This window comes from Rissa tridactyla, chromosome 1 (assembly GCF_028500815.1).
Source record: "Rissa tridactyla isolate bRisTri1 chromosome 1, bRisTri1.patW.cur.20221130, whole genome shotgun sequence".
In the NCBI taxonomy this organism is placed as follows: Eukaryota; Metazoa; Chordata; class Aves; order Charadriiformes; family Laridae; genus Rissa; species Rissa tridactyla.
The window spans coordinates 219420859-219444194 of NC_071466.1; the positions used below are offsets into that span (position 1 = coordinate 219420859).

The 23336-nt window shown below is 42.9% G+C and overlaps 1 protein-coding gene across 8 annotated transcripts in view; it reads right to left on the reverse strand.

Annotated features, from left to right (window-relative positions):
* GOLGB1 (golgin B1) overlaps window positions 1-23336 on the reverse strand; it is a 57787-nt gene that overhangs the window by 12432 nt on the left and 22019 nt on the right. For 6 of the 8 annotated variants that reach the window (XM_054181557.1, XM_054181566.1, XM_054181582.1 and 3 more), the window contains 9 exons: window positions 23106-23167; window positions 22704-22803; window positions 19354-19427; window positions 17019-17109; window positions 16268-16335; window positions 10375-15413; window positions 6326-8276; window positions 3745-3923; window positions 372-537 (listed from right to left, as the gene is read on the reverse strand). In XM_054181557.1, coding sequence (XP_054037532.1) covers window positions 372-537; window positions 3745-3923; window positions 6326-8276; window positions 10375-15413; window positions 16268-16335; window positions 17019-17109; window positions 19354-19427; window positions 22704-22803; window positions 23106-23167 — 7730 coding nt within the window. The remainder of the gene's footprint in view (window positions 1-371; window positions 538-3744; window positions 3924-6325; window positions 8277-10374; window positions 15414-16267; window positions 16336-17018; window positions 17110-19353; window positions 19428-22703; window positions 22804-23105; window positions 23168-23336) is intronic. The other 2 variants (XR_008463288.1, XR_008463291.1) reach the window with 1 other exon arrangement.

Genomic DNA, 23336 nt, shown 5'->3' on the forward strand with positions numbered 1-23336 from the left:
AAAAGAAGAACTAAACCAGATCTTAGATTGAAACACAGTGCAAGAAGCAATTCTAAATTAGCCAGAAAGAATGACCTGAGAAGTTCTACACTGCTTAGAAGGACCTATGGTACCTAAGAAGCCCTGTCTCTTCTACTGTCTTTCTTGAAACATTAGAAACCATGAACTAAGGGAAGAGCGCATAAAGGTACGCCAGAGTTTTCTTAACGTTTTCAATGACTGAAGTTGCATCGCTGGCAGTCCTTGGAGGCCACACAACAAAATCCAATACTGCAGTCTATACAAGCTGAATACAAGCAACACGTACTACTTTGGCTGAATTTCAAGCTTCACATTGCCATGCAATAAAGAATCTGCGTGTTTCCACCCACCTTCATTTCGTACTGCTCCTCTACAGTTTGAGACTTGCTGAGGGGCAGTCTCATTTCTTGCGTGATCCTTTGTAAATGGCTCAGTTGCTTGTCTTTTTCTGCTATGACCATCAGGTAGTGCTCCTTTATGCTGCTGTTCTGCTTTTCCCAGGTAGTTTTCTCTTGTCTGCCCAGTACAACACAAAGGAAATTGCCAGTATCACTTATGATATTCAGGTATCCAGCTCAGAACAAGCCGAGGATGATTCTACTTCCTATTGTTACCCCATGCCAGAAAAGAAGTTTGATATCTAAACCAAACCAAAACAACCCACTTAAGTAGAGGAACCTTAAAAGCAGGTTTAAGGAAGTATTCTGTACTTGGCTCAACACTGCAGATTGTTTAATGCTCAGACTTTTAGTGTTCCTGGATATTGTTTTGATCTTCCTGTACAGAGAGTTTTGTCAAGCAAGTCATTGACAATGCCACTTGTCATCATAACATTATCACTGCCTCAGTCAAATATGCACCAGAACCACAGCATTGGTCCCAACATGCAAACTTGAGGCCTTAGCTTCTTTCACACTGTTAAAGCCAGACAGGAAGTAAGTCTCCTTTTCTTTTATCAGGAGATAAATAACATTTGTAAGCTACTTCAAACTGTACGAGATCTGAAGTGTTAAGTTTGACAGATTGGGGACAGAGAGATGGAAGAAACACTACAAGTTTTTATGTCACTTTGGACAAAGATAAGCCATACATTGAGACCTGCTGGTCAAACTAAAAGGCAAGAGAGAAATGCACAGGCAGTGGAAGCAGGGACAGGTGTCCTGGGGAGAGTACAGGGACGCTGCCCAGTTGTGTAAGGATGTGGTCAGGAAGGCCAAGGGTGGATGGAGCTGTACTTGGCAAGGGATGCAAAGAATAATAAGGGCTCCTACAAGTATGTCTCCCAGAAAAGGAAGGTCAAACAAGGCATACCCCCTCCCCCCACCCCGCCCGATGAGCGCAACTGACAAACAACAGACTAAGAGAAGGCTGAGGGACTCAACAATTTTTTTTTGCCTTGGTCTTCACTGGCAACCTCTCTCCCCACACCTCTTTAGTGGATGGACTGCAAGGCAGGGCCTGGGGGAGCAAAGTCCCTCCCACTGTAAGAGAAGATCGGGTCTGTGACCACCTGAGGAACCTGAACATACTGAAGTCTAGGGGACCTGATGAAATGTATCCTAGAGTCCTGAGGGAACTGGCTGATGTCACTGCCAAGCCATTCTCCACGATATTTGAAAAGCCATGGCAGTCAGGTGAAGTTCCTGGTGATTGGAAAAAGGGAAACATTGCATCTATTTTTAAAAAGGGTAGAAGGGAGGACCCTGGAACTACTGCCCTGTCAGCCTCACCTCTGTGCCTGGGAAGATCATGGAACAGATCCTACTGGAAGCTACACTAAGGGAGGTGATTCGAGACAGCCAGCATGGCTTCACTAAGGGCAAGTCCTGCCTGAACAACCTAGTGACGTTCTATGATGGAGTGACTACAACAGTGGACAAGGGAAGAGCTATGGACGTTGTCTATCTGGACCTCTCTAAGGCCTTGACACAGTCCCCCACAACATCCTTCTCTCTAAATTGGAGAGGGATAGATTTGATGGGTGGACTGCTTGGTGGACGAAGAATTGATTGGATGGTCGCATCCAGAGGGTAGTGGTCAACAGTTCAATGTCCAGATGCAGACTGGTGACAACTGGTGTCCCTCAGGGGTCTGCATTCAGACCAGTACTGTTTGATATCTTCACCAATGACACGGACAGTGGGATTGAGGGCACCCTCAGCAAGTTTGCCGATGACACCAAGCTGAGTGGGGTGGTTGACACACCTGAGGGACGGGATGGCATCCAGAGGGACCTGGACAAGCTCGAGAAGTGGGCCCATGAGAACCTCATGAGGTTCAGCAAGTGCAGAGTCCTGCACCTGCGTCAGGGCAACCTCCAGTACCAGCACAGGCTGGGGATGGAGCGCTGCTCTGCTGAGAAGGACTCGGGGGTGTTGGTGGATGAAAAGCTAGACATGAGCTGGCAACGTGCACTGGAAGCCCAGGCGGCCAACCACATTGTGGGCTGCATCAAAAGAAGCGTGGCCAGCAGGGCGAGTGAGGGGATTCTGCCCCTCTGCTCTGGGGAGACCGCACCTGTAGTACTGCGTCCATCTACGGAGCCCTCAGCACAGGGAAGACATGGACCTGTTGGAGCAGGCCAGAGGAGGGCCCTGAAGATGATTAGAGGGCTGGAGTCCCTCTCCTATGAGGACAAGCTAAGAGAGTTGGGGTTGTTCAGGCTGCAGAAGAGAAGGTTCCAGGGAGACCTTATAGCAGCCTTTCAGAACTTAAAGGGGACCTATAGGAAAGATGGGGACAAACTTTTTAGCAGGGCCTGTTGCAATAGGACCTGGGTTGCAAAGGGGTAATGGTTTTGAGGGTAAAAATCTACCCTTAAAAGAGGGCAGATTTAGACTAGATATAAGGAAGAAGTTTTTTTTTTTTTTACAATGAGGGCAGCAAAACACTGGCCCATGTTGCCCAGAGAGGTGGTCGAAGCCCCATCCCTGGAAACATTCAAGGTCCAGTTGGACAGGGCTCTGAGCAGCCTGATCCAGTTGAAGATGCCCCTGCTCATTGCATGGGGGTTAGACTAGTTGACCTTTAAAGGTCCCTTCCCACCCAAAGTATTCTATGATCTTTCCACAAAAAACCCCCACCCCTTTCACTCCAGGTTCAGTCACTCTTAGATGGATTTCTGAAGTACATGAAAGAATTTTTTACCTATTTCTAGAACAGAGCATATTTATCTGACTAATTTTAGTTCAGTTGGAGATGACAGTTTACTAGACTTGAATTACAGACTATTTAAAAATAGAAGACATAAATGAAACAAAGGATTAGTCATGTAAAATTAGTATTTTCTAAACAACGACATCAATGGGTAATAAAGGGTGTTCACCATCAGCTTGGAATGGAGAGTTTTGTAGTTATATACATAAGCTCCAATACAAGAAACAGCCTAAGTTTCCTCACAAACAAATGATATCGGCCACCACTGGATGAAGAAAATAAAAATTAAAAGGTCATTGATTTATTTCACACAGGCATTTCCTTCAAATGCTGGGCTGTAATCCTTCACCCTAAGTCTGAGGCAAAAGCAGAACCAGGGAAATGTGCGCCCACTCCTGAACAAGGCAAAGTGATTTAATCATGCCTGGCACAGGTAAGGCTGAGGTTCTCAATGCTTTCTTTGCTGAGGTTCTCAATGCTTTCTTTGCCTTCTGCCCACAATTGCTCTTTGAATGAAAGAAACGGTACATTTGCATCTGAGGCAGTGAGAAGACAGGTAATTCTCACCTAAGCTGCTGGAGCTCCTGCTGGTAGAAAATACTTTCTTGCTTCAGCTGTTCTTGGAGACGGTGCTGTTTATCTGCCTCTTGCTGATATTCCTGTAGTTGTGCTTTTAAGCGGGAATTTTCAGCTGATTCTACCCCGACTAGTATGTACTGCTGCTGCAGGTTCTTCAGCTCTCTTACCTTTAATTAAAGGAAAATATCAGAACGTATCACAACTGAGCAAGCAGCTAGGTTTATTACTTATAAGGGTTTAAGAGAATTTCTCTTTGTGGCATCTGGACAAAAAAAGTCACCTTCAGATGACAGAGAAACTAGAAATAGAATCAGTTATTACAGCAGTCTGCTAAAAACTACTCAGAAAAAAAACCCTCAGAGAACTCTAATGTTAATGAGAGTAGTGAGTTTTGAGACCTTCCATGAAGATTTGACATAAATTAACAAAAAGATCCCAGACTACAATGTTAATTCCCTTATTTGGAGGAAGACATAGTGAGACAGAAGGAGCTGGTTAAGAATAACTCCTGAAGTTTGTATTTTCTGTAAACCAGGGAACTGAGGAACTAAAATCCCCTTGACAGTCTACTCAGACTGGAATTAGAAATAAGTTGTCATTACACATCCACCACTGTAATCAGTTTTCGAAGACAAGACATGACTGACTCTAGAGACAGGTAAGCACTTAACGAGTCAGGAAATCCCTCTACTGAGGATCTATCTTAGTACTAGCAGCACTACACAGATACGCAAGTTCAACAAAACAGCAGTAGAGGAGATATAATCTACAAAGAACCGAGACATAAAGTGGACAAGAAGGAAGACATGTTTAAGAATTGTATCACAAAGTCTGTTGTGAATTAACAGAAGGGAAAACTAAGACAGACTAAGTGACAGTGAAAACTGATTGTAAAAGTCTGTCATCCAACTAGAACTCTAAAAGTTGCTGGGCTGCATTGTGCCAGAGGCTATACAAACACAGACACGTTACGTATGCAAGCAAGGATGTCAAAATGAAGCTGCAATGCCTTGTATTTGTCTTGACAGTCAGCTGCCAAGAGGAGAAACAGGCCCAAGTCTTTCCTGTAGTCTCTTCTAAGACATCTAAGACAAATCAAATTCATGAGTTTCCATAGATGTGGACTAAGCAGGTTAATAGGGAACCCCTATCTATGATTCCACATTTAAATCAAACTAACCAGAGAAACCACCCTGCAAAGTTAAGAATGAAATCACAGCTTCCATATGTCAGAGAAGATAACATAGATGGCACATACTAAATCCATGGGATCTGACGGAGTGTGCCCACAAGTGCTAAGGTCATTGGGAGGCAACGCAATTACCTTTAAAAGTTCATGGTGTCTGGGAACGGTTCCTGAAGACTGGACAAAAGCAAATGTCACCCCTACCTACAAGAAGGGCAAGAAGGAGGAACTGGGGAACTGCAAGTGGTCACCCTCATCTCCATCCCCAGGAAGATGGTGGAGCAACTAACTCTGGAAACAGATACATGAAAGTACAGTACAGATACATGAAAAAACAGGTTGCCCAGAGAAGTTGTGGAATATCCACCAATGGCAATGTTAAAAATCCAACTGGACACCGTCTTGGGCAACCAACTCCAATTGACCTTGTTTGAGCAGGGGGGTTAGACTAGAAGATCTGCAGAAGTCCCTTCCAACCTTTGGGGCAGAGTGGCTCGAAAGCTGCCCAGCAGAAAAGGAGCTGGGGGTGCTGGTGGATGGCCAGCTTAACATGAGTCAGCAGTGTGCCCAGGTGGCCAAGAAGGCCAACAGCGTTCTGGCTTGTATCAGGAATAGCGTGGCCAGCAGGAGCAGGGAAGTGATGGTGCCTCTGTACCCGGCACTGGTGAGGCCTCACCTCGAGTGCTGTGTTCAGTTCTGGGCCCCGCTGTACAAGAGGGACATTGAGGTGCTGGAGCGTGTCCAGAGGAGAGCTACCAGGCTGGTGAGGGGTCTGGAGACCAGGGCATACGAGGAGAGGCCGAAGGAGCTGGGCATGTTTAGCTTGGAGAAGAGGAGGCTGAGGGGAGACCTCATTGCCCTCTACAGCCACCTGAAAGGAGGGTGGAGAGAGGTGGGTGTTGGCCTCTTCTCCCAGGGGAATAACGACAGGACCAGAGGAAATGGGCTGAAGCTGCGGCAGGGGAGGTTTAGATTAGAGATTAGGAAGAATTACTCTACTGAAAGGGTGGTCAGGCACTGGAACAGCCTGCCCAGAGAGGCGTCTGAGTCACCATCCCCAGAGGTGTTTAAGAAACGTGTAGATTTGGCACTTCAGGGCATCCTCTGAAGTGCAGAGATTGTAGGTTGTTGGGGTGTTTTTGTTTGTTGTTTGTTTTTTGTTTGTTTGGTTTTTTGTTGGGTGGGTGTGGGTGGGTGGACTCGATGATCTCAAAGGTCCTTTCCAGCCATGAAGATTCTATGATTCTATGAACTATTCTGTGATGACAGATCTGTGTTTCACATTGAAAATACCAGATCTAAGTGTGCTGAATTTTAAGATCTGAAGATCCAAATCTCCTATGGGGCTTTAAGTAAGAGCAGGAAGAGAGAACAAGGACTTACTACTCTGTCTCTGTCATCCTGCAAGGAGGACAGTGCCTTCTTAAGACTCTGCACTTCTGAAGGAGAGGCAGAATTGCTCCCTTCTGCTTGTTGCTTCAGTTCTTCAATCTTACGTGTTTTACGCAATTCATCCAGCAGACGGTCTCGCTCATTCTGCAGGCTTGCCATAGCCTTGGAGAAAGATTTGACTTGGTTGGAAGAGCTTTCCAGTTCCGAAGACAAATGAAGAAGCTCATCATCTTTGGCTCTGAGCTTCTGATTAAGTTTCTCAATCTGGGCTAAGAGACCTCTTTCATCGGTGGCTTTCTGCAGTTCTGTCAGCTCAGATCTCACTGTATCTCGGTCCCTGGCAGTGGAATGTTGCTCCTCTTGTAGCTGAACCATCTGTTTCTGAAGATTCTGCACTAGACTCTTTTGTTCCTCTAAGTCTGCAGAGTATTTCTGTTTCAAAACATGAAGTTCTTCATTGGCCTGGTCCCGGCTATCCTGAAGAGAGCTCATGGACTTCCCAAAAGACTGAATTTGAGCTCTGAGATCTTTATTTTCATCTGTGACTGCAAGAAATTTCTGTTCCATTTCCATCAAGTCCCGTGCCAACTCTGCTACTCTCTCTTCTGCTGTTTCTGTTTCATTCCTCATTATCCCTGCATCATGATGTAGATGCTTCAATTCCTTTCGGAGCCTGTCCTCAGCTTCTCCCACTCTCTTGGCTGCATCCCTTTGAACACATACTAGCTCCCCCTCAAGTTCTGTTATCCTTTTCTGTGAGAGGGAAAGCTTATGACTCAGTTCTTGTGCCTCTTCCTCTCGGGCCTTCAGTTGTGCTTGACACTCCATGATGGGACCCTCCTCACGTAATGCTGTCATCTCACTCTGTACCCGAGACAGAGAGGATGTAAGGGTTTCAATTTCTTGAGACATATTGACTTTATCCTCTCTCAAGGCTTCCATGCACTTCCTGAGATCATCCTGAGTATGCTCGGACTCCCTCAGCTGTGTTTCTATGATTGCCTTCTCCTTTTCCAGAGTTTGGATCCGCTGAAGTTGTGTTTTGAGAAGTTGTTTCTGTTGGGAGTCCTTTATTGAAATCACTTGGTTCAGGTCTTCTCTACACCGCACCAACTCTGCATTCAGCTTGGCATTCTCGGAGTTGAGGTCATCCATCCGGCTATGAAAACTTCTGATTTCTTCCTTGAGCTTATTGTTTTCAGCAGCAGCCTCTTGAATTAGCTGGTCTTTTTCCAAGATTATAACAAGATGGCGTTCCTCAAGTTGCTTGTAGTCTCTCAGTATGCAGTCTCTGTCATCTTGCAAAGACAACATGGACTTGGTGAAGGAGTCCAGTTGTGCCTTCTGCTGCTTCCTTTCTTCTCTGCTTCTATTCATCTGTTCAGTGAGATGATCAAGTTTGTCACGAAATTCGTTCTTCTCATTTTCCAAGGCTTTTTTATCTTCTTTCTCCTTACTTAGCCTATGCTCCAACTCTTTAATCTCTTCAGAATGTTGCTGCTGTAATTCAGATAGAGCAGCCATAACTGCTTCTTCCTTGGCAGACAGCAAAGTAATGATCTTTTGATCCTTGGCACTAGTTTCTTCATGCAGCTTATTTGTTAGGTCCTTGGAAGCTTGCAGATCAGCCTCAAGCTGTTCGCAGCTGAATTTAAAATTCTGGATACTGGTCTCTTGTTGCTTGACCATACTCCTCAGCTCTTCTCTGACCAATTCACAATTGGTGAAGGAATTCTGTAAGTCAGTAAGCTGGTCTCTCAGGCTGTTTATTTCTGACTCCAGTTTCTGCTGTTCATTCTGAGACTTGCTGTACAGTTTCTGAGACTCTTCAAGCTCAGTCAAAAGCTCCTTTTTTTCCTCCTGCAACATTTCACATGTCTTGTGATAATGCTGAATCTCCTTCCTGGATTCAGACTCCCAGTCTTCCTTGTTGTGTTCCAGCCTGAAAATAGAGAATAGAAAAGCCACAAAGTTAGTTTTACTTTAAGAAAGCAAGCTGGAAATATCTAGATGATTAGTTTTCCCTCAATTTAAAATTCAAGGCAGTTTTTAAAGCTCTGACTGCACTACTGTCTGAAGGGGGCAGTGCTGGGGGAATATTTTTTAGAAGTTGTCCAGCAAGATGAATCTTTATGTCAATATTGAAAAAACGAATGAGGTTAAACACTGAATGTTATCATCTCCTTTTCATTAAAATAATTTTTTTCTCATCTATTGTAGTAACACACACACAAAAAAAATCAATTAAATTGCTGTCCTCATATGCTTTATGTTCATTTCATAGAATCATAGAATCATCTAGGTTGGAAGGGACCTTTACGATCATTGAGTCCAACCATCAACCCAACACTGCCAAAACCACCACTAACCCATGTCCCTCAGCACCATGTCTCCCTGACTTTTAAATACCTCCAGGGATAGCGACTCAACTACTTCCCTGGACAGCCTGTTCCAGTGCTTGACAACCCTTTTGGTGAAGACATTTCTCCTAATATCCAATCTAAACTGGATATAAATGAGGCCGTTTCCTCTTGTCCCATCGCCTGTTCCTTGGGAGAAGAGCCTGACCCCCCCCCGGCTACCCCCTCCTTTCAGGGAGCTGCAGAGAGCGAGAAGGTCTCCCCTCAGCCTCCTCTTCTCCAGGCTGAACACCCCCAGCTCCCTCAGCCGCTCCTCACAAGACTCCTGCTCCAGACTCCTCACCAGCTCTGTTGCCCTTCTCTGGACACGCTCCGGCCCCTCGATGTCCCTCCTGGAGTGAGGGGCCCAAAACTGGACAGAGCCCTCGAGGTGGGGCCTCACCAGTGCCCAGTACAGGGGGACGATCGCTGCCCCAGTCCTGCTGGCCACGCTGTCCCTGATATAAGCCAGGATGCCAGTGGCCTTCTTTGGCCACCTGGGCACACTGCTGGCTCATATGCAGCCGGCCGTCATCCAACACCCCCAGGTCCTTTTCTGCCAGGCAGCTCTCCAGCCCCTGTTTCCCCAGCCTGGAGCGTTCATGGGGTTGGTGTGACCCAAGTGCAGGACCTGGCGCTTGGCCTTGTTGAACCTCATACCGTTGGCCTCAACCCATCCATCCAGCCTGTCCGGATCCCTCTGTAGAGCCTTCCAGCAGGTCAACACTCCCACCTAACTTGGTGTCCTCTGCAAACTGACTGAGAGTGCACTCGATCCCCTCCTCCAGATCATTGATAAAGCATTAAACTGAACTGGCCCCAATACCAAGCCCTGGGGAACACCACATGTGACCAGCCGCCAACTGGATTGAACTCCATTCACCGCCACTCTGGGCCCAGCTTTCCAGCCAGTTTTTTTACCCATCAAAGCGTACAACCGTCCACGCCATGTTCCAGCAGGCAAAGTTCATGTCCTAGCATGCAAAGATATAGCATTTTGATCACAAGCTTTATAGAACAATTTTAGTCATGTAAGAATGGTTTGATTTTGAATTTTGGAAATTCCCAGAGATCTATTTTCGTACATTTCCATAGCTTCATCTTTCCCTCAAAATCTATTTTGGGATTCAATTGGAATTATGTATTCTAGTGTTCTCTTGACCTGCCAAATTTAATCTCTGAATGCAACAACTCTATGCAAAGGACTCTTTCAAATTTCAGATTAATAAAGACTCTAGATAGTACTCAGATGGCTACTGCTTGTCACAGAGAAGAGATTTAACACAGGTACCCTAATGATCAGAAGGAATATTTTACAGTGTTAATCTCTCTGTACCACAGTGCAGACAACAAATAGTAAGTCCCTACGACATTAACTCCAAACTTCTTTTCTATCCAAACCAAGTGATTCAGAAGGTAAGCCTTATGTTTATGGCTTTATTAGGAAGACTAATTCTGCTCTCCATCTTAGGTACTCATTAGCTTTGCCAATCACATGTCACATTTACCATATTAACATATTCAAAATTCTTTCTTTCTGGTAGACTGCAAAAGCAAAGGGGGACCCTACCTCTCCTCTGGCTGCTGCCTTGTCAAAAGAAAATACAAGAATACCAGCTGAGTCATTACGACCTCTGTTACCTGGATACATGAGTCTGAAGTTCTTCCACATGTACGGTCATCTGCTTCATCTGGTCCTTTAGCATAAGACAAGTTTGCTCTTTTGAACGTATTTCTTCCTCCTTCTTTTGAATAGTTTCAGTGAATTTCTTCTCCCACGTTTTTGATTCATCTATCACCCTGTCCCTGTCATCCTGAAGGGAAGACATGCTCCTGGTGAAGGCCGCAAGCTGGGCTAGTGTTTTGTTTAGGCTGCCTTCCAATTGCTTGGTTTCTTGATCCTTTGTCTTCAAGGAGTTTTGAAGATCAACAACAGTTATTTCCACATAGTCTTTCTCCCTCTGCAAAGTTGCCAGCTTTTCTTCCATGTTTTTAATTTCCTTTGAGTGCTTGTCTTTTTCCTGTTCCAGTCTCCTCTCAAATTCCTCATCTTTCTTCTTCATTTGAATTTTAGTATTCTCTTTGTTTGCCTGCAACTCTTCTTTCACTTTGACACTCTCTGCTAGAACCCTTGCTGCCTCACTCTGGGTGTCATCCAATACCACCCTGCAGAGGGCAAGCTCTGTTTGGGCTTTCTTGGTGTCTTCAACCGCTTTAGCTACAGTCTCTTTGGCTGCTTCTACCTCTTTCTGAGACTTGCTCTGCACAAATTCCAGAGCTTTAACAGTTCTTTCTAAACTACTGTTCTTTTCCTGGCTTTTAATACAGTCCTTCTGCAGCTGCTTAATCTCCTGCTGTTTCTGTTTCAGCAGCTCTTGAAGCTCTTTTACATGTGTGCCACTGTCTCCCCTCCAACTGCATTTTAGCTTTTCTACAAATTCCTTTTGCTTTTCTGAACTTGCTTTACTTTTCTCCTTTACCATCTGACATTTCTCCTCCTCCAGTTCTTGCATCATTCTCTGCAAACTCTGAAGCTCATGTTTCAGTTGCTCATTTTTGATCTGGAAGTCTGTTGCATCTTGCTGATAGTTTCCAATACTCCCATTCAGTTCTGCCAGCTGATTCATGAGCCTTTCTTCCAAATCATCCTTGTCAGCCTCTAGCGCGTCCTTCAGTTCTGTCATCTTGACAAGGTCGTCTTTGGTTTTTTGGACCATTTGTTCCATCTTTGCTACTGTGTCCCGAAGAGCATTCAATTCATGGACTTTTTCTTCCATTTGGGTCTCTAAAGCCCTTTTCTCACCTGCTAAAGTCTCAACACACATGCGGATGTCACCCAGCTGCTGCTCTGAAGACCTCCTATTATCTTCTAGTTCTGTGATTCGCTCTGTGAGCTCAGCTATCTGCTGTATGTAGGTACCAACATCTTCACGAGGGCTACCACCTTCAAAGGCTTTTTGTTCCAGCTCTGCAGTAGGATACTCTGGTCCAAAACTTATGTCCACTGGATTTTCAGTCCTCTCCATTGGTGGTGGTGCGGCAACTGCTTGATTTGTTTCTTCCCTTGCTGTCGTCTGAGCAACACACTTGTCTACCAGTTCTCTGCTTTCCTTCAGCTTAGATTCCGTTAGCTGCAATTGACACTTTAAGTCTGCAATCTCTTGATTAAGAGACTCCTTTTCAGCCATTACTGTCTCAAGCTGAGTAGAAAGAGACTGGTAGTCCCTCCTAGAGCTCTCCAGATCTTCTTTCAGACTAGTATTTGTAAAGACATCTCCAGTCCTGTGTAGCTCTCCATCTGTAAAACGCATCTCTGCTCTAAGCTTCTCATTCTCCTCCTCTAGTTCCAGGATCTTTTGTTGCTTTGATTTTGCAAATTTCCTCATTTTCTCCTTCATTCCATCAATTTCCTGTCCGGCTTCCTGTAGCTGCTTATCCGTTTCCTCTTTTTTTGCTTCAACACTTTTCAGCTTAATGAAAATTTCCTGCTTTTCCTGCCTAACAGTTTCCAAAACACGCTGAATCCGCTCAGCCTCATTACTCACATTCTCATAGGACTGCAGGAGAGTTTCATATTCTTTCTGAAGCTCCCTGTATTTTTCATGCCACTCGGAACTCTCAGTGGCTTGAAGGCACTTCAAGGATTCCATCTCATTCTCTAGTTTCTCTTTCTCTAGAACAACTCTATCTAGAGTAAGTGTCAGGTTTTTACAACATCCATCAAGATTCTGATTTTCTGTAAGTACTTTATCAACTTCCGCAATAAGTTTTTCTCGCTCTTCAGTGAGGCCTGCTAACTTTTCTGTTAAAGTATCTGTTTCTTTAACATGGCCACATATTTGGCTTTCCATATTTGTCAACTTAACACAAAGATTTTCAATAGTAGTTTTAGCATTAGCCAGCTCCTCTTTTAGAGATTTACTCTCCTTTAGTGCCTCTTTTCTAGAGATAAGTGCAGCTTGCAACTTTCTCTGCATTTGATTCTTCTGCTTAGCTGCTTCTGCACCATCGTCTTGCTTCTCCTGAATTTCAAGCAACTCTGTTTGCAGTCGCTTGCTTTGTTCCTCATGTACCTGAGCTTGAGTTTCCAACTCACTACATAGTTTCCTGACTGAATCCTCTTTTTCCAGCAACAGTGCCTGCACATTATTGAGAGCTTCACTTTTCTCCCTTAACTGCAACTTGAGGAATTCCATTTCTTCATCCTTTCGGTGGATAAGTGTTTTCAGGTCTTCCAGACTGCCCTCTCTAGAAATTTTTGCTCGACTCTCGTCCAGTTCTGTCTGAAGACTTGCTGCCTTAGCTTCAGCTTGGTCAGAGGTTCTCTTCAGCACTTCTATGTCCAGAAACAACTGTGCTACTTGCTCTTGCAAATTAAAGACTAATTCTGATTTGCAAGCAATTTCACTTTGCATATGACTAACATTATATTCCAATTCCTCTTTCTCCATCTGCAATTTTTCAAGTTTTTTCTTAAACTCTTCCCCAGAAACATCTGCAACTGGTATAAGCTTGTTATCTGTTGTATTTTCTGCTTCCATGCATGAAGAATCCAACTCGCCTTGATTCCCAAGAACACTCCCTGTTGATCCTTTCTGTTCTTGGAGTTGTCTGAGCTGAGCTTGGATGCTCTCCTTCTCTTTGCTTTGCTTATGAAATTGTTCTTGTAGGATGTTGTATTCATCTTTCTGCTGTTTCAGCTGTTCTCTGTGATGCCTGTCTTTTTCTTGAGCCTTTTTTATAGTGTCTTTGCGAGATACCAGGGCTTCCTGAAGTTTTTTTTGAAGTTGTTCTTTTTCTTGTTCAAGAGTTGAAATCCTCTCTTTCAGAGCAGACTTTTGGTTTTCTTCAAGATTTGTAGCTGCTGAACTATCTTTTTCATTTTCTTCATCATCTTTTGGGCTTTTATTGGTTTCATTTTCTTTGTCAGCAATTGTCTGACTCTCCATGATTTCATCTTTAACTGAAACAGTGTCTGTTGTACCTTGCAAGCTTCTCCTCATTTCCTCAATCATTGCCTGCAATCGTGCTTCACTAGTTTCTTTATCCAGCAGGTCCTTCCGGATGCTCTGCAACTCGGATTCCTTTTCAGAAAGCAGTTGAATTAGATACTCCTCACTGGACTGACTTTCCAGATTCACTTCTCTGCTTATCACGCTTATCTCATTTTCTTCCCCTTCAGCTTCTCGAGCCACTGAGGTTTCTGATTCATGTTCTTTTCTCAGTTGTACTAATTCATTCTCCAATTTGCTAACCTTTTTCAGAAGTTCTTTCCTGTTAATAAGTGCTGCCTGCAGCTTCCGCTTTACTTGCTCGTTTTCTTTTTTCAGAAGTTCAAGTTTATTTTCTAATACCTCACTTTCATCACATGCTGCCTCTGCCTCATACTGCTGCTCAGATGCCCCACGTTTCAGGTTTGTATCTCCAGCATCTACATTTTGGTCTTTTTCTGCCTGGACTTTTAAAAATAGACTTGTTTGCTCTTTAAGACTCTTCAGCTCATTTTCTAGAGAAAATTTCTCTTCATTCAGCAGCACTATTTTCTCAGACATGCTGACGCTGATCTCTGTCATCTGTTGGTCTTTCTCATGCAAGGTTTGTTGCAGGCTGTCTATAGACCTGGTGTGCTCAGCAACAAGCTGTTCTAGGCTTGCTGCTTTGTGTTCCTTTGAGGCTAAGTTTTGGGAAAGCTCTTCTATCTCAGCTGTATTCTTCCTCAAAAGTTGTTCTAGATCAAGTACTTCACATTCCTTTTTCTCAATCTGGCTTCTCAGATCTTTTAGTTGCGTGTCCTGGTCAGAAAGCTGAAGTTGTGCTTCATCCAAGTCTTTTTGCAAAGCTTCAATTTTTACCTCCTTAGATTTAAATTCATTTTTAAGGCTCTGGATTTGTTCTCTCAGAAGAATGCTTTGACTGTCTGACAGTCTCTGCTTTTCTGAAAGAGCTAGATTTTCCTCAAGTTGCTTCACTTGCTCTTTCAGTTCTGCTATGGTAGAAAGTTCCTTCATCTGACACAGGAGCTGATCTCGTTCTTCAGACAAAACACAAAATGCACTGTCAGAATCCTCAATTTTTTTTCTGTATTCCTCAGCCAATTGGTTTAGCCTATTTATTTCTGCACCTTTTTCTCCTAGATCTTTCTTATAGGATTCTTCTGATTTCTGCAGCATTACTTGCAGTTCTGTAATTCGCTCTCGTAACTTTATCAGTTCTTGAGATTGAGAGGTGCCAGGTTCTGGATCTGCTGTAGAGACTTCTTGCGTTGCCTCCACCTCCTCTCTGCAGGGGACAGTGCTCCCCTGCGGCACTTCTTGAAGACTGATGCTGTTTTCCTGAAGCACACCAATTTGCTGCATTTCTATTTCTCTCAGTAATGAACTACTGCCCAACTCATTTTGTGTATCTGAAGTCTTTTGGTCTTCTCTCTCAATAAACTGTATCTGGGAATTATATTCCAGCTGGTTAGCTGCTTCTCCTGTTTGGTTACCTGTAGAAGTTTGGCTATTTGAGCCCTTGAGCTGCCTTTTCAGAAAAGTTATTTCTTCTTGGGCTTCTTTCAGCTCCAGCAGCAGAACTGACAGCTCTTTCTGTTTCTCTGCAGCAAGATACTCCAGAATTCCAGGCGAACAGCTTTCCCCAGTAAACTGCTCACTTCCATTGGGAAGGCCATCTGTTCTCGCCTAAAATAAAATAATAGGTTTCAATTTTCCTTTGAATCCTGTGAAAGGGTCACTTTTGGAAGTATCTGCTTTCCACATTTCGTAGTTTAGGGATACTCTTTCTTGAGCTGGCTATTGCAATAAACAGTAGCCTCACTAATAACAGGAAGTCTCCTCAGATCATTTCTGTTCATGAAGCTGCAGCATGAAAGATTCTGGCTTTAGGATTAGACCACAAATTAACTTCCTATTCCCTTATTTCCCAATTCTCTCTCGATTACAACATAGTATGATTCTGAAGTGTTTCAGTTCTCCTGTGATTCCCGCAAGCCCTCCGGTGTACTAATCCAGTCACATTTTCCTGGCATCCTATCCATAGTCTCTGAATGAGGAGGTTTTGTGGTTTTGTCCCCTATTCTATCTGCCCATTTGACATGGCAAAGAAACAGTTTAGAAGCCCATATTTCAGTCTGTGTCCATCTCCAAAGTGAAAACACTAGACAAAGTATCTGGACCAGAGCACTTGGCTTTTTCCAAACAACTATCTTAGGGTTTCCTCCCACCTTCAAAAACAGATTACAAAAGAAAAGCATTCACAAATCCTTCCCAGAAAGCACGGATCGGCAGCCCATCAATAAGTCAACATCTTATGTTGTAAAGGCTGTCTGTTCATTGGTTTGGAGGGCAGAAACAATTTATGGGGAACCATTAATGAAGAGCTATCTCTTAAAGCCTGCTGCAGTGTTGCAACAACCACTTTAAGTTATGGGATGTTAAAAAAACAAGTCTTTGGAGCTTCTAAACTAAATTAAAGTTTTCATAACCCCAGATGCATACAATATTGAGAGGAAAAAAGTTCCAGAATAAATTTATACCTCAGGGAGCACCCAAGTGTCATCAAAAGGCTTCTGCACTTCAAAATTCATCAGCTCTCCTGACACACCTAGTGATAAAAAGTACACTTGTCACCATCAGCATAACAAGTTGCATGGAAAGTCAGTAGGTAAGTGGAGAAACAATACATGGGACTGGAGCGTCTCTAGTTTCTGAGGTGAGAAAGACAAAAAAAAAAAAAAAAAAAGGAGTTTGAGCCTATGCATTGCACCCAGACATCCCCAATAGCTGTGCACATGCAAAACCTCCTGCATTTGCTACGTGCTGGCATCACCTAATTCTACACTATATCTAACTTCTACAGAAAAATTAAGAGGCAAAGAGAGATGCGAGTTGGTTTCTTTTTCTTAAATTATTCATGGGCAGGGGTTGATGGTAATTCCAAACACACAAAAAACCAAATTACTAGCTTGCAGAGAAGAACCCAATTCTTCATCTTATCTTAATTCTCTTTTGTGTGTTACACATTAGCCTTTTCATCTACAAACACACTCTCCCTTCAAACCCTTCTCCCTTTCTCATCTTGGTAACTACTTCTTTCTTCTCTTCTGATATATCCTATCCATCCCACATTAGAATGTTCTCTTCTACCTTGTGTGCATCTTTTCTATCTCCCGTACATCTTTGGATTCTGATCTCAAAGCTCCTCTTTCCGAATCACCTTAAATTTGTCCCTGAAACTTCTCAAATTCCCACAATTTTCTTGTTACATGCCTTATTCTGTGTCCTCACCTGTAGGAGTAGAAGAGCAGTCTATATAAGAGGCTGGAGCTTCCAGAGTCTGCAAGTCTTGCAATTTCACCTCAGGTCCAAAATCCTTATTCTATTGAACAAAAAATACTCAGTTTTGGCCATGATCTTTGCATTAGAAGATAGCTATCTTAGCTGCCTGCTGCCCAACCAAGCTTTAAGTAAAAACTATCAGTCACCACTTTATACGCAACAACGCCTAATGAAAATAAATTTTAAATAAGGTAGATTGGTTTTGATGTCAAGCAAGACACTAGGACATATCTCAGCAGATTAGGATATCAATGGATGCAACAATTATAATAACATCCTTCCCACCTTGAGATGCTTCCTCTTCCATCCTTACTGCTTCAAAGGGACTAACTATTGATTCATAACCTTGCACTGAACCACCCAAGCAGAGAAGGTGTGAAATCATGTGTTTGTCACTGTATGCCTCACCGCTCCAGCAGATAAAGAACCTGCAGTCTTCCCAGGAAAGTTACACTAGGCTCCACCACGCAGACAAACAAACCACCTCACAACAATCTATTAACTGCTATGCATCTCCCATTTCTCTGTCAGACAGGACAGAACCTGACTGCTGAAGAAGAGAGAGGAGATTTTGCTATTTCACAGACACAAATTCTTTTTGCCCACACAAAGGTGCTGAATAAAGCCCAGGAAATTGGTTAGTTTGCTGTTGACATCCATACAAGAACTAAGACTCATCTACTGATTTCTTCATTCTGAAAAGTCCGCTTACAAGTTAACATGCGCCTAAAGTGAATGGCAAGATTTCTGGCTAGTTCCCAACAAATGTTGTCTTTCACCACAACAAACAATAGACACCATTTGTACTACTTCTGCGGGAAAGGTTTGAACTAGAGTACAAGGAGACTACGAGTCAGAACTAAGTAAAGCGTCTCTAAAAAAGGCTACTCCCTCCCCACCCCAAAAAAAAAAAGAAAGTAAAAAAACAACCCCAACTCAACCAGGAAAAGAATGAAAATGAAATGAAGCGTTCAGAATTAACATTTGCTGTAACTACCTAGAATGTAAGTACAGGGCACTAACAGGTCACACAATCATGAGAGAATGATCTCCAGACCCAAGTTCTAAAGCACTTTGCCTTCGCAAGCTCCAAGCACTGAAATGGAACGTATGGCATGCATCCAAGTAACTCGCACACATGACCCGAACCCCTGAGCTGGGTTTGGATCCACACAGGACTTGGCCTAAAAGCCATCAGATGCACAAATGGCAGGATATAGCTGTTTAAGTGTAAATATTTACATACAAGCTATTTAGCTAATTTTTTTTTTTATAATTAAGACACTGAAATGGACAATTCCAGGGCTGGGTTCATTGACCCATTTTAAACATCCACCTTGGTTCAGGTGAATCATATGCTAAAGAACCTGTTATCTCCACTGTCTGTAAAGGAGCTCTAGAAAATAACTCAAAGGCTTACACATGCCCTTGAAAAGACCGTGCATGTGTGTATCCATTGATCCACTAGCTTACATCTCGACTAATTCCAGGCAGTTGGAATGTAAGGATCTGAAGCCAAGCAGGATAAGCTGACTCAAAATGCATTCTCCAGTTCCAACATGAGTCCCAAATGTCAACTTTTGCCCTAATACTTCACAATAATAGATATACTATAAACTCTCTCTGATGGAGAGAAATGTATTAGATAAAACACAGCACCTCCTTCCCCGCGCTGGCAAGTTGTAACAGAGCGGAGCAGTCTATAAAGAGCCTAGACATCGCTGTAAGCTAACAAACAATTCTACAAGAAATTCTTAGTACAGATGTCACCAGTAGGCTGACTGCAACTGGACCTGCAGCTGCCACAGTGGAAGAGTACAAAGACAGAGTCTACTTGTCTCACACTTAACAAAGAGAACTCGGCTTCCTCAAGTCAGTCTGCCAGATCCCCACCAGGGCAGTGGCAATGGATAGGGCTGGTTTGAAAGGCGTCCTATAATGACAGCTGAGCCTTTGGAATTGTATTTCCTGATACCTGCCTCAGAGTTTAGTCTATGGTTTTGACGAAGAACTAATTCACAAGAGGCAGAAAATAGGAAGAATATGGATTGGGTGGATGAAGGACACAAGAATTCCAGACAGCCAACAAAGGGAAATACAGTCTGATAAGAATACAGTACATGCAGTATTTGGAAGCTATTTCTGTCTTTCATCATTAATCCAGTTAATTTTATCATTAATCCAGTTAATAATAACCTTCCAAAGAGGATTGTTAAAAAAGGCTTAGCTGTTTTAAGGCCAGTCCTTGACCTCTTTTAGCTTATTTCAGCAGCTTAATCGTTACCTGCTTTGCCTTTTCTGTGACCATCACAGCTTCCTGCTGAGGCTCCTTGAGAACAAGTTGCAAGTGTGGTATCTCTGAAACATTCAAACACAAACAATTTCTTTGGAAACTAAAACCCTGATTTAGAGAGTAACAGGATATTCTTCCAGGAGCTTTAGAGAACAGGGCACATGGCTGTTAGTAACACTTACATAGTGTGTGTATGTATGTGTACACATATATATGTAAAACATTGTAATCGGATAGTGTGTTTTGGGTTTGTTTTTTTTTTAAGAGGCAAACCACCAAAACAACATACTGTTTTAAGCACCTTTTAGAAAAGAACAGTTGTTGTTATACAGACTAAAATTAAAAGACAGCTAATAGAGTTTCAAGTTTTAAGAATCATTTTTATAAAGGAGGGGAAAGAAAGAACTATTGTAGCAAAATGTTTCATATTTCATTTGGATATAAACGAAATGAGAAGTCATTAGAATCAGAGAAGAATAAAACACGCAAGGGCCACAGTCCATGTCAAGACATGGTCCACATCCGTGACAAGAACTCAGATGCTATTTGACTCAGGATATTTTTACATTTATATTTCCGTAAACTGGCATTTATGATAGGTATGTCACCGTATATGATGAAATGACTGGCTTGGTAGAGGAGAGGAAAGCACTCGATATCATCAAGGTCTTCAGTAAGGCTTTCAGCACTGTCTTCTATAAGAGGCTCATAGAGAAGCTGTTGATGGATGGGCTGGATGAGCAGACAGTGAGGTGGACTGAAAAGTGTCTGAATGGCCAGCCCAGAGGGTGGTGATCAGGGGCATGAAGCCTAGTTGGAGGCCAGTGTACCCCAGGGGTTAATACTGGGTCTGATCCTGTGCAACATCATTAATCATCTTGATGATGGGGCATATTGCATCCTCAGCAAGCTTGCAGATGACACAAAACTGGGAGAAGCTGCTGATACACCAGAAGGTTGTGCTGACATCCAGCGTAAGGCTAGGGGAGGGTAGGGAGAAGAGGGAGAAAAGGAGGGGAAAGGAAAGGGGGAAACAAAAAAACCCCAACCTTGTAGGCTGAGATAAAGACAGTTTAATAGAACAATATCAGAAAAGGAAAACAGCATAATGATAACAATGGTAAAAGAATATACAAGATACAAGTCACTACCACCACCCAGTAAACTGGTGAATTGGCACCATTCTGAGCAGTGATCTCAATCCAGATGTTTTCTTTCTTGGAAACTGACTGAACTTCATACGCTTTTCCTGAAGATGATAGAATCATAGAATCACTTAGGTAGGAAAAGACCCTTAAGATCATACAGTCCGACTGTTAACCTAACTCTTATCTATTTTCTTAGTGTGGAGGAAAAAGTAGAAAAAGGTAAACTCCATGGTTTCTTATGTAGCACACAGAGACATTCAATCACTCAAAGAGCTGCTTCAAGAAAAGTTTAAGGAATCCATGTGGCTAGTAAAGATATACTGATACAATGCACTGCTAAGCCTATGAAAATTAAGGCTGTACAAAGACTTTGAAAGTGTTTACATTTAAGAAAATTATAGTTAAGTAGTTTTGAGGCATTTGTTGAGGTCTGCTTGAAAATCATAGGAAATTGCAAAATATAAGGTAGCTATATGTAAATCCTTATTTCATTCTACTCAAGTTAAGGCTGGAGTACTATGGGCAGTTTTAGGCATCACGCTTTAAATAAGACTGACAAATTAGAAAGTCATCAGGAGATGAAGAAGAGCAACAAAGTATTTAGAATCTACAGAGGAGGTTTAAAAGATGATTATTTTTTACATGTTTCCATTTAATCTTTTGGTGTTTTCTTTAAAAAATTACATCTCCCAGGGTTTAAAATATTAAAAAATGTCAGTAACCAAGTGCTCAACACACCCACTGGAAACAGAATTACAAGAAAAGAAGTTTGTTTTCAAGTAAACACACAAGTAAACATGCATTGGGAGAGACCTTTTAAGTAACATGACAGTGAAGCTCTAAAAGTCACTGCATTTTTCAGGTTCTCCTTTCAGCAGAGGAAGGACCTTCTTTTTAAGAAAGCTGATGAACGCCTTCCAGGTACATTTTGGATATATTCAATCTTAACTTAGGGTATGATATCAGATTAAAAGCTGGACTTCTGTAAGGCCTTTGATACAGTCCCCCTAACATTCTCGCCACTAAACTGCAGGGATATGGGTTTGACAGATGGACTGGCAGATGGATAAGGACAGGTGGCTGAGAAGGCCAACAGCATCCTGGCTTGCATCAGGGACAGCGTGGCCAGCAGGACTGGGGCAGCGATCGTCCCCCTGTACTGGGCACTGGTGAGGCCCCACCTCGAGGGCTCTGTCCAGTTTTGGGCCCCTCACTCCAGGAGGGACATCGAGGGGCCGGAGCGTGTCCAGAGAAGGGCAACGGAGCTGGTGAGGAGTCTGGAGCAGGAGTCTTGTGAGGAGCGGCTGAGGGAGCTGGGGGTGTTCAGCCTGGAGAAGAGGAGGCTGAGGGGAGACCTTCTCGCTCTCTGCAGCTCCCTGAAAGGAGGGGGTAGCCGGGGGGAGTCGGGCTCTTCTCCCAAGGAACAGGCGATGGGACAAGAGGAAACGGCCTCAAGTTATGCTGGGGAGGTTTAGATTGGATATTAGGAGAAATGTCTTCACCAAAAGGGTTGTCAAGCACTGGAACAGGCTGTCCAGGGAAGTAGTTGAGTCACCATCCCTGGAGGTATTTAAAAGATGGGTAGACATGGTGCTGAGGGACATGGGTTAGTGGTGGTTTTGGCAGTGTTGGGTTGATGGTTGGACTCAATGATCTTAAAGGTCCCTTCCAACATAGATGATTCTACGAATAGAAAATTTATTCTACCATCCTTCCGCAAAACTGACATTAATGGAACAAAAAAGCCAAAACCAAAATTTTTCATTGAACTTAATATGCCCTACCACAATGAAGCTAACCTTGGTGCCCTTTTCTGGAAAACCCTGCAATCACATAATATTACCATCCCTGTCTTCATCCTAGCTTTTTCACATCTTTGCCATGTTGTTTTCACCCGTCACCATAGATCATACATGCAGGAACATGAAGCACATGAACCGTCTTTTTAATAATTCCAGATGGTTTACTTACATGTTTCTGTCAGCCTGTTCACTGTCCAAGATTCAAATAGTTCCTTTTCCCTTTATAACTAAATCCTACTTTAATCACTGGAAAGAACAATACAGTATTTTTGAAGATCTTGGCAACGAAAGCATAATGAACCAGTAACCATGGACATGTTTATTATCTAAAAAAAGGCAAGAAGAATTCTTAAATATTTTAAGAATATTCAAATAAGTAAAGTAATCGTACCGCCTTCAGTTTTCTGTCTTTCCAAGTTTTCTGTGGGTAGGAGTGAAGTCCCATTCTGATCTTCCTGATCTATTATTTTTTCCTGTGAAGTTGTTTCACCCTGTTTAAACATAGCACGTAGGGGAGAAAGATAAATTTCAGTACAGTTTACACATATACATTAGTCTTTGATCTTTCAGTTAAGCTTTTAACAAATCGATTGGCAACTTTTAAATTACTCAAATTGGCTCTTATTTCTTTCCAGGCTTCCATAGTCATAATATGTCTGCCCATCAGCTAAGAGAACCCATAAGAGCCTTTCTCAAGCAATACATCATAAAAAAGGAAATCCAAACATTTCATTCTGTTTCAGTTCCTCAACACATGGGAAATTTTCAGGAGACTCGTATGAAAATATCATACCTGTTTCTTCAACAGCTCATTCTGACAGCAGACAAATTCCTCAGATTTCTGTACAAGTTCATCTAATGGAGGGGGAAAAGGGGAGTTAAGGTGTGTTCTTGTCTTTTTTGCTGAAATATATCCAGTTTACACATATGCACAATACTACACATGATAAGTCCCTTATCTCTCAGTCACTGCTTCTTTTTTGGGACGTAAGGGAGCTGGAAGAAAACCAATTTGAAGTAATAG